Below are 12055 nucleotides of genomic sequence, written 5' to 3' on the forward strand. Positions count from 1 at the left end.
TGACCAAATATAATCATAACTAAGTGAGAATTCCTGATTATTTAAACGGTGTTTGACATAAATGCGGTTTTTTTATACAAGCTTCTTGCAGCTTTTTAAATAAAGATGATTTTCATATTAATCATTTTAAACATCCTTCTCTCCACAGACATGAGACTAAACATTTCAGGGACATGGACGGTATCAGAGGCTATTTATTCGTTTATTCTCACCCCTCTGGCGCTCAGGACGTCCTGCAGGATCTGAGCAGGTTGAGGTTTTTTCTCCTTGTACTGCTCCAGAAGATAATTCTGTCGAGCTCGTTTAATGATCTGAAACAGAGAAATGCAACCATGAAGCCCAAAGAGACCGAAACCAGCCACCCAGCTGCAAACAGCTGTAAACACACCATCACCATCATTTAACCCTCCTGTTGTCTTCATTTATGGGCACCAAAAAATATTGTTTCCTTGTCTGAAAAAAATCCCAAAAAAATCAGCAAAAAAAATCCCTAAACTTCAGAAAATTTGCAAAAACTTCAGGAAGAAAATTCCAATAATTCCCTAAAAATTTCCCTTCAAAGTTTTATTAAAAAAAACACAATAAATCCCCCAAATTTGGCAAGAAAATTCTTGTAAATATTTTTTAAAAAATGAGTAAAAAACCCTAAAAATATCTAAAGTGATTACATTTATATCAGTAAAACTTCTATTTTCTTGAAGAATATTCACATGAAAATCAACCAAAATCCAGTGAAATTTGCTGGATTTTGGTTGATTTTTTGTGAATGTTCTTAAAGAAACATTTTTAAAATTTCCTTTTTCTACTAAAAAATGTTCAAAGATTTCCTAAAAATGTTGAAAATGTGGACATTAGAAGTTTCACTGTGAAAATATATTTTTTTCCGCATTTTCAAACTTTAGAACGGGTCAATTTTGACCAGCAGGACGACACGAGGGTTAATAATCATTACTTCACTTAAAATCGCTCCTGATTACGACTCATCAAATTAGGGGTTAGCTTTGAAGCTAGCAAACAAAATAATTTATTTTCATTGTCACAACTTTGATTTACATACAGAGAGATTTCTGGGTCACTTTTTGTTATAAAAATTTTTTTTTAATAAAAGTTTAAAGATTCTTTAATATCCTAAGATTTTTTTATTTTTTTTTTAAGAAAACTGAAATAAAGAACATTTAAGACTTGCAGAATACAAAGAAATAAGACTTATGAGTGCATTTTAAACTCCACCCGTCCTTACTTTGTCGTCGATGTCGGTGATGTTTATGCAGTAGAAGACGTCGTACTTGAAGTAATCGCTCAGCGTCCTCCGCAGGATGTCAAAGGAAATGTAGGATCTGCACAGAGGAGCAGATTAAACATTAAAATGCGGCTACAGACCACAACAAATTGTGGCTGTGTGACGTTTATCTCCGTGTGTTTACCTGGCGTGACCCATGTGTGACGCATCGTACACGGTAGGACCGCAGCAGTACCACGTCACCCTGTTACCTCTCTGGGGAACAAACGGCTCCTGGACCAGAGAAAAATTAGAAACATTCACTCAATCCTACTGGAAGGAGCTTCAATAAACTCAGACAGAGTTTAGTTTAGTCACATAAGACAAATTAAAATACACAGAATAAAACACAGAGAGGTAAAACAGGAGTAAAAAGGACAAACAACGGATGCCATGAAATGACAGAAAGATAGAAACGCAGTGAGTGGATTAAAGCGATTCACAGTGGGGGTTTTTGGGTTTTTTGTGGTTAAATTTTGACTTTCAGTTTCAAAAAACTAATGAATAAACATTTCAAAGAACATATTTATGATCAAGTAAATCCAATAATACCAAGAATGATAAACTTCAAATGTCATCATTTCTGGTATATTTAATTATGTTTATTTGGATTTTTAGGTCATAACTGGATCTTATGGGTTTTTTTTACTGTCACTCTTCACAACTTTCACATTTGGAAACTAGACTTTCATTTAAAGACGTATTAAAAGCATTTTTATTCATCAGAAATATTAAAATATACGTAAATCGTGGCTTTCTTTATCCTCCAAACTGTTAAGTACAGCTAAAGAATAGAGAAATAAAAGCTTTATTAGAAGTTGTAGGATAGTTCTGGATGTTTCCCATCGTCCGCTAAATAATCAATAATTATCGTGGTACTTTATTATTTTCCTATCCGGGTTCTGATAATCTGATAATTGTCCTTTATTCAGGTCTGAACTGATAGTTTCACCTTTTAAATCCTCACAAACACACGAAGGATGAAACACATCATCTTACATTCAGCTTGTGGAGAAAATAAAAGAAATTTTATGTCTCAAACTGCTCAAAGTGAATAAAAATACAGAAACAACGTGTTTTAAAGACTCCATTAAAGAGAGAAAATTAAGGCGCTTTTCCACTAGCATCTACTCGGTTCGACTGGACTCAGTTTAGGTCGTTTTCCATTACACTGCACTCTGTAGACGTCACATTATGGGCTCCACTCAGCTCGCTGGGAACCCCGACCCAGTAGGAACTAAAATAGTAGCTGGTCCCAGGTACTATGTCCTGATGGAAAACCTCACAAACCCAGTAGAGTTGAGCCTAGTAGGTGCTGGTGGAAAAGCTCCATTACTGAGAATCTAAACTGACGTGAAGCATGTAAGATTGAAGCTGCTGCTCTGTGCTCCATCTTACACTTAAGATAAAGTCACTTAACAAGAGACATTTCAGCAGATGGAGGGACTTGTTTTAAGACAATGCATCTTAAATATCTTGTTAAGTCAAACAATCTTGAAATTATCTTGTTTTGAGTTGAATTTTACAAGAAAACTCAAAATAAGTTTAACCCTCGTGTTGTCCTGTGGGTCAAAATTAACCCGTTTTAAAGTTTGAAAATGTGGGGAAAAAAAAAAATTCACAGTGAAACTTCTGATGTCCACATTTTCAACATTTTTGGGAAATCTCTGAACATTTTTTGGTGGAAAAAAAGAAATGTTAAAAATGTTTCTTAAGAACATTTACAAAAAATCAACCAAAATCCAGCAAATTTTACTGGATTTTGGTTGATGTTTTTCTGAATGTTCTTAAAGAACATATCAGAAGTTTTACTGATATATATGGAATCATTTTAGATATTTTTAGGATTTTTTTGGAAGATTTTTACTCATTTTTTGAAAATATTTACAAGAATTTTCTTGCCAAATTTGGGGGATTATTTAAAAATAAAACTTTTAAGGGAAACTTTTAAGGAATAATTGGAATTTTATTCCTGAAGGTTTTGCAAATTTTCAGAAATTTGGGAAATTTTTTTGCTGATTTTTTAGATTTTTTCAGACAAGGAAACAATATTTTTTGGTGCCTGTAAATGAGGACAACAGGAGGGTTAATACATGTCAAATTAGGTTACATGAAAGCAAAAATCTATTTTTGAGTGAAAAACTGCTATTTTTTTTTTAGCATATCTGGCTTATTTGAAGACACCTAAGCTTGACAATCCTGGTAAAATAGAGCTTAAAATAAGTTTCCCAGCTAATTTTAAGATCTCAATATTCTAAATATCATATCTTATTTCAAGAAATCTTACCAAGACATTTTTCACTTGTTCTATTGGCATATTTTTTCATTTATTTCAAGGTAAAAGTTCCTTGAAATAAGTTTTTTTTTCTTGTTTTGAGAGGGCATTTTTTTCCAGTGTAGAGGTTTATTTGCCCAGACAGTTGCTGGATATCTCCAGAAACATGAATATTTACTGACATTAAGAATCTTTCCTACCTTCGCTCTGGTCAGGCTGTTGTAGAGACGGAGCTGAGGAACGTCGGTTCCTGCTGGTGGAGACCAGGACGGCTGAACTCGCTTCCCTTTAGCTGGAAAATAGAACGAAACAAAAAACAGGGAACGTCACAAGATGGAACGTTTTATTCTGCTGTCCTTCACATATTGAACACAGGAATATAAAGTCAGTGAGCAGGATCCTAAAAGATCTGTGTAGTGACTTTTAAAGGTGTGAAGGCTGCTTTTAGAGATCCTCAGTCTGAACCAACTCTAACTGGGATCATCTCACTTCACTACAGATGAAAAACTTCAGTCATTCCAACAACACAAAGGTTGTTTTTTGACATAAATGAGCTTAAAACTGAATGTGGAGTGAAGTTCAAATGTTAGAAACCAGCAGTGAAGATGCTTCTATTTTGTATTTGAATAGAATCAGCTCTCAGGTCGAGTGCTTTATGTATTTATTTTTAGTTTTTTTCTGCTGCATAGATCACAGTATGACTTAAATAACTATATTTGGGAAGAATTTATCATTCTAGAAAGACTGTGAGGATTTTGGAGTGGAATTTATTGGTACAGAAAATAAAGAATTATTTTTTAAGCTGTTAACCCTCCTGTTGTTTTCATTTATGGGCACCAAAAAATATGGTTTCCTTACCTGAAAAAAATCCAAAAATTCAGCAAAAAAATTCCCCAAATTTCAGAAAATTTGCAAAACTTTCAGGAAGAAAATTCCAATAATTCCTTAAAAGTTTCCCTTAAAAGTTTTTTTTAAAAAAGTGCCCAAATATGGCAAGAAAATTCTTGTAAATATTTTCAAAAAATGAGTAAAAATCTTCAAAAAAATTCTAAAAATATCTAGAGATATTTTTCCCCTACATTTTCAAACTTTAAATTTGCAAAACCTTCAGTAAGAAAACTCCAATAATTCCTAAAAAATGTCCCTCAAAATTTTTATTTAAAAAAAAAAAAAAAAAAAAAAAATTGGCAAGAAAATTCTTGAAAATATTTTCAAAAATGAGTAAAAACCTTCCAAAAAAATACTAAAAATATCTAAAGTGATTCCATACATCAGTAAAACTTCTCACATTTTCTATAAGAACAGTCACATAAAAATCAACCAAAATCCAGCGAAATTTGCGGGATTTTGGTTGATTTTTTTGTGAATGTTCTTAAAGAAGCATTTTTTTAACATTTCTTTCTTTCCACCAAAAAAATTTCAAAAATTTCCCAAAAGTGTTGAAAACGTGGACATCAGACGTTTCACTGTGAACATTTTTTTTTCTTATATTCAAACTTTAAAACGGGTCAATTTGACCCGCAGGACGACACGGGGGTTAAAAAGCCATTTGCATCCAAAACAGACTCTAACTGCGAATTCATCAGTAAATACGACATTTTTTCCATCATCCTCTGTTAAATGCTCGATCATATCCAGTCCTGGTTTCTCTTCCTGATGATAAAATAGCTCAGATCTCCACCACACTACTACTGATTCCTCTGATAACAGTTTATTATCTCCACCCAGTCAGGATTAACAGTAAAAATGAAAGAAAATCAAAATGAAACGGAGTGAAATTAACGGAACATGAAGCCATAAATAGAAACGAGTCAAACGGAAACTCAACAGAATCAAATTACAGGAAGCAAAATGAAGTAAAAGTGAAAGAAAAACTATAAGTAAAATTTAAAAAGCAGCAAAACATTCACACTGTGAAGCTGGAAATGATGAATTTATCCATTTCTGTTTATAATGGCTCACACTTCACTGATTATTTAAATCGATCAGCTGTTTGGTCGATAAAATGTCAGAAAATGTCGATCAGCTTTTTCCAAAGTTCACAACCTGAAGATACTCAGTTTACTGTCATAGAAGATGATAAAAACTAAAAATATTCACATGCAAGAAGCTGAAATCAGAGAATTTATACTGTATATTTCTACAATTATTATCCACTCGATTAATACCACAGTTGTTGATTATCTCGATAGTTGACAACTAATCAGTTAATTGTTGCAGCATTATTAAAAATAATCAACAAGAATTCACTTCCAGGTTGCTTTTATTCTATTGAAATCTAAAAAAATCAGATAAAGTGAAGGCAGAGTGAGGATTCTTCAGCACTTACATCTTCTCCAAAGTCGACACTTTACTGCACAGCAGAAAAACTTTCAACTTCAGATTAAATAATTAGAATTTTACTTCATTAATTCCCTAATTAACAGAAATGAGACGGTCACTCATCACCCTCAGGCTGTAGTAAAATATACTCTCCAGTGTTTTTCTTTTTATTGCTGATATATATGAATCACTTTAGATATTTGTAGGATTTTTACTCATTTTTTGAAAATATTTTCAAGAATTTTTTTGCCAAATTTGGGGGATTTTTTTTAAATAAAACTTTTAAGGGAGATTTTTAAGGAATTCTTGGAATTTTCCTCCTGAAGGTTTTGCAAATTTTCAGAAATTTGGGGAATTTTTTTTGCAGATTTTTTTTGGATTTTTTTTTCAGACAAGGAAACAATATTTTTTGGTGCCTGTAAATGAAGACATCAGGAGAGTTAAACTTATTTTGAGTTTTCTTGTAAAATTCAACTCAAAACAAGATAATTTCAAGATTGTTTGACTTAACAAGATATTTAAGATGCATTGTCTTAAAACAAGTCCCTCCATCTGCTGAAATGTCACTTGTTAAGTGGATTTATCTTAAATCAAGTGGAATGAGACATTTAGACTAAAAATAAGACAAATAGACTTGGTAAGATTTAGAGGTTTTGCAGTGTAGTATTGTTAACATTTTTGCACCTTCACTCTTCAGACGCTGTTCAGAAACGAGAGTTGAAGGAAGATCAGTGAAGAACATGAAAGACTTTACAGGAAAAGTTGAACAAACACACAAACACACAGCAGCTGTGACACCTGCAGTAAAACTACATGCAGTTTTCACACTTCAACGCCTTCTAACGTCTATAAATGGCCGCTATTCTTTATGTCAGCGTCTCTTTGAAGCAACACACGACTGTTTAAATACTGATAAACCGACTCTGCTGCTGACAGATGGCCGACTAGAAAACTGAAACTGAAGCAGGTCTGGGTTCATGCGTGTTAGAGACGCTACAGCTGTTTTTAGTGCTGCCTCCAGGGCCTCGGACTGCCTCTACAAGCCGTCACATCTGTCCGGTTCATGCCTCCGTCCGTCTACTCACTGCTGCTGTCTGGGTGGAGGTCCTGCTGCAGGGCTGCTATGTGTCTGTACCAGCGCAGAGCGTGCACGTGGTGTGGATCTGGGGGTCTGCGGAGGAGCTTAAAGGCTTTGTGGTCAGCCTGGGAGGGGCTGAACCCGGCCAGGTAGCTGCGTGAGGACAGGTAGTCGTTCAGGGCCTCGGCCTCCTCATTGATCTGCAGCAAGGAGCCAAACTCAAAGGCTGCAGAAACAAGACGGCAAATGTTCGCAGAGGATTACCGACGGGGCAGCAACAGCCGCAGAAAACACCAACAACAGTAGCAGTAGGCTGGACGGAGGGGTAAAAGGAGGGTGCATGATCACTGCCAAGAACTCACAGTCAGTAAACTTCCTCACACCTATAAAACTCATAACCTATAAGAGAAATCACAGGAACTTCCTCACATCTAAACAGCTCATAATCTATAAGAGAAATCACAGGAACTTCCTCACATCTAAACAGCTCATAATCTATAAGAGAAATCACAGGAACTCCCTCACATCTAAACAGCTCATAATCTATAAGAGAAATCACAGGAACTTCCTCACATCTAAACAGCTCATAATCTATAAGAGAAATCACAGGAACTCCCTCACATCTAAACAGCTCATAATCTATAAGAGAAATCACAGGAACTCCCTCACATCTAAACAGCTCATAATCTATAAGAGAAATCACAGGAACTCCCTCACATCTAAACAGCTCATAATCTATAAGAGAAATCACAGGAACTTCCTCACATCTGCAGTCATGGACGAAAGTATCGGCACCCCTGAAATTTTTCCAGAAAATGCACCATTTCTCCCAGAAATTCTTGCAATTAGAAAGCTGGGTCTGGATCAGAGATCATGGGTGTTCCAGCAGGACAATGACCTGAAACATCCCTCAGATAGCACCAAGAGATGGTTGGAGACAAAGCACTGCAGAGTTCTGAAGAGGACAGCAATGAGTCCAGATCTAAATCCCACTGAACACCTATGGAGGGATCTCAAAACTGCTGTTGCAAGAAGCACCCTTCAGATCTGAGAGACCTGAAGCCATTTGCAAAAGAAGAGTGGTCCAAAATTCCATCTGAGAGGAGTAAGAAGCTTGTTGACGGTTATAGGAAGCGACTGGTTTCACTTATTTCTTCCAAAGGGTGTGCAACCAAACATTGAGTTGAGAGTGCCAACAATTTTGTCCAGCCCATTTTTTGAGTTTTGTGTAAAATTATGTCAATTTTGTCTTTTTTCCTCTGCTTTTTTCCAATGCACATGAAGGAAATAAACGTGCATACCAAAAACATTTGTAATTGCACCAATTTCTGGGAAAACTGTGTATTTTCTGGAAAAATTCCAGGAGTGCTGATACTTTCATCCATGACTATATAACTCATAATCTACAACAGAAATTACAGGAACCCTCTGAACCCCAAAACCCGGCGGGGGGTTTAAAAGGCTGCCATCTTCTAGAAAAATCACCAAAATCACAGCGTTTCCAGAGCTAGAGACTTTAAAAACAGAAAAGAGAGTCAGACAGTCCTTGAACTCCTCACATGGAGCAGACTGGTCTGTCAGAAAAAGAACAAAGACGAAGATTAAAACTGTAATAAATGAATAAAAACTGCTTTTTCTGCTCGTTCAAAGGTTTCCCTAAAAATTCAGTGTTTGTACCGGATTCTGTAAAATTTAAATTGTCCTCAGCAGAATAGACTCAGCTCTGACCAACAATCACCTGATAAAAACTCCGACAGATTTCAGATGAACGGCAGGCAGAAGAGAGACGACAGAGAAACTCAGAAACAGAAACGCTTGTTCAATAGAATAAATGCTCAGAAACGAGTTGGGAGATCCATTCAGCATGGTGACACATCTCTACAGAGTAAAAAGGAAAAGCACTGAATGTGCAGAAATATAAACAGTTTAACCCTTATGTTGTCCTGCGGGTCAAAATTGACCCGTTTTAAAGTTTGAAAATGTGGAAAAAAAATATATTTTCACAGTGAAATTTCTGATGTCCACATTTTCAACATTTTTGGGGAATCTCTGAACATTTTTTAGTGGAAAATAAGAAATGTTAAAAATGTTTCTTATGAACATTCACATAAAAATCAACCAAAATCCAGCGAACTTCGCTGGATTTTGGTTGATTTTTATGTGAATTTTTTTTGATGGGAAAAAAGAAATGTGTAAGAACATTCACAAAAAAATCTCTTTTTCTGAATGTTCTTAAAGAAAATATTAGAAGTTTTACTGATATATATTGAATCACTTTAGATATTTTTAGGATTTTTTTGAAAGATTTTTATTCATTTTTTCAAAAATATTTACAAGAATTTTCTTGCCAAATTTGGGTGATTTTTTTCAAAAAAAATTTTAAGCAATTATTGGAATTTTATTCCTGAAGGTTTTGCAAAATTTCAGAAATTTGGGGAATTTTTTTTGCTGAATTTTGGGATTTTTTTCAGACAAGGAAACAATTTTTTTGATGCCCGTAAATGATGACTACAGGAGGGTTAAATATCGATATTCACTCATTGTTTTGATTCCTAGAAACACCTGCAGGCACTGTACAAGTTAAATCCTGGTTTTGTATTTGTTGTAAAATAAACAATCAGAGAAATGTAACTTTCAGTTCTCATTTTTTATGATTTATAGTCTTATGAGACATTTCTGAGCTCTCTCTACTTCTCTCCATGGTTGTTCTGCTTCCATGGAGACGCAGGATTTTATATTCCAGTCAAAAATGAACCCATGGTGAGTAAAAATGTGAAAAGATTATGGGGTTTAAAAGGGTTAAAACCCAACAGAAATCCTTCCAATTATGCGACACAAACTCCCAGAAGAAGAAACAGACAGCAAACATATGTTGGGTGGATAAATAAAAGTGGAATCCTTCTGGTTTTTAAATAAATAAATAGATTAAATAGATTTCTGGAAGCTCTGAGCAGAGCCGTCTCTGGTTGGATCTCACGCAAACGTCAGCGACACACAGAGAAGATTTAAAAAAAACCTCAAATGCGACGTGAAACACAGACAACTAAAAATCAGAGAACAAAGCAAAAAGTGAACAAAGGCATAAAGTTCCAAAATGCTAATCAATCTCTCTCGAAAAAAGCAACTCTCCATTAATTCACTAAAGAACTCTCTTAACAGATGACAGGACCACTAAGAATGAAACTGAAATGGACTAAATTAAATTTCCAGAAACACAAAGAGTCAGACAGAAACTGATAATGTTCTCCAGCCTCAGAATGAATGTAAAAGTGAAAGAAAGTTTGTCAAACTCAAAATAAAGCCTTAAAAGGAGATAATCAGCAGCAGTAGGAGAAGGAGGAGGAGATGGAGGTAAAAAGAAAGAAATTAAACCATTTTTCCCTCCTGACCACTAATCATGAAATTAAAATATTTAAAAAAAAATATTAAGAATAAATTAATTAAGTATTTTCCTTATAGTCCGAGTTTGAATTACTATTAATAATTTTAGGAGGTTTCAACACCTGAACATCAAGAAAGAGAAACTGTCAGATAGAAACCAGAATCCCAGCAGTGAACATCTGACTGCTTTAATTATAACTGCATTATTACTATAATGATATTATAATTATTTTCATAATTTTATTAACATCACACCTTAAGTTTCTTCTTGAACTCACGTCTCCCCGACACAAATCACTCCGTTTACCGAACAAAAAAGGCAAAAAGCTTCAGAATATATAATTTTTTTCTCTGAGAACTCTGAGTGAATAAGTTAATGTCTGTGTATACATGCACCCTGTTATTTAGCACACACACACACACACACACACACACACACACACACACACACACACACACACACACACACACACACATATATACACACACACACACACACACACACATATATATATATATAATAACGCAATAGTCTCATAATACTTTAATTTTATGTTGTCCATTTTATTTTATGTAATTAATATTTAATCTATATAGCTATTGTTTATAAGAATGGTTGCATAAAGTTGTTTTTGACATGGCTGATGCAACAACTCACTGAAACTGAAAGTAAAAAGTAATGTATATATGTATGTATATATATATATATATGTATATATATATATGTATATATATATATATACACATCAAATTAAATACGTCTTCAAAACTAACTTCCCCTCTAAAGGTTTTACATCAACGTTAATTTATATTTCCCTAAACATATCGGCATTCAACCAGGATGTAAATACACTAAAACAACACATAAATATAATTTGTGTTATTTTCCACATATATATTGTATGTTGTCCAGTCTGTTTTGAGTAATTTATATCTAATCTATATATTCTACAGTTTTTTTATTAATGTTTACTTATAGTTGTTTTACAGGTGTTTAACAGATCACACCGGCTGATGCAACAACTCAGCAGGACTGAAAGTAAAAAAATAACTAAATAAATCAAATATTATTTAACAAAATCCAGCTTCTCCTCTAAAAGTACTGCATTGATAATATTTTTTATGTTCCCTGGATGTATCTGTCCAGATGTGAAGGGAACCGTTATAAAGTGATAAAAGCCACCATTGTTTCATTTAAAACAACAGCTGTTAAAGCAGTCATTTCCAGAAGAGAAATAAGATTAGCTAAAACAGATAGACAGATAGCAGCTCCAGGTTTACCGATAATTTATTATTATCCTAAACATCCGGTTTTTAGCAGCTCCAGGTGTACAGATAATTTATTATTATCCTAAACATCCGGTTTTTAGCAGCTCCAGGTGTACAGATAATTTATTATTATCCTAAACAACCGGTTTTTAGCAGCTCCAGGTTTAAACAGCATTGAGCTAATGAAGCTACCGTTAGCCTGCTAGCTCTGACAGCTCCTAAAAACGCTTTTAGTCCCAGCTGCTAGGCGGGTTTTGACCAGAGGAACCTGCATGGTAGAAAACAAACATTCTTAGGTGTACCTGGCTCTGCTGGGGTCGACATGGCCTCGGTGCTGGATGGTGGATGCTGATGCAACAATAACGTGTCCGGAAGAAGAACCGGGATTTTAATGCTAACAGGCGGAACCAAAATGTTGCAGCTCTGAGAGCCGTGGGACGCAAATGACCGT

General features: G+C 34.7%; 1 protein-coding gene across 2 annotated transcripts in view; it reads right to left on the bottom strand.

Moving 5' to 3' along the window:
* The window catches only part of cars1 (cysteinyl-tRNA synthetase 1), a 32343-nt gene extending 20291 nt beyond the window's left edge, over positions 1–12052 (bottom strand). Inside the window, exons 1-6 of one of the 2 annotated variants that reach the window (XM_023263957.3) lie at positions 11907–12033; positions 6962–7180; positions 3755–3846; positions 1425–1513; positions 1241–1337; positions 213–311 (exon numbers count right to left, since the gene is read on the bottom strand). In XM_023263957.3, the coding sequence (XP_023119725.1) occupies positions 213–311; positions 1241–1337; positions 1425–1513; positions 3755–3846; positions 6962–7180; positions 11907–11928 (618 nt within the window). In that variant the 5' untranslated portion in view covers positions 11929–12033. Of the gene's footprint in view, positions 1–212; positions 312–1240; positions 1338–1424; positions 1514–3754; positions 3847–6961; positions 7181–11906 lie in introns of both variants that reach the window. The other variant, XM_023263958.3, reaches the window with a different exon arrangement.
* Between the last annotated feature and the right edge of the window lie 3 nt (positions 12053–12055).

The sequence above is a fragment of the Amphiprion ocellaris genome, chromosome 1 (assembly GCF_022539595.1).
Source record: "Amphiprion ocellaris isolate individual 3 ecotype Okinawa chromosome 1, ASM2253959v1, whole genome shotgun sequence".
In the NCBI taxonomy this organism is placed as follows: Eukaryota; Metazoa; Chordata; class Actinopteri; family Pomacentridae; genus Amphiprion; species Amphiprion ocellaris.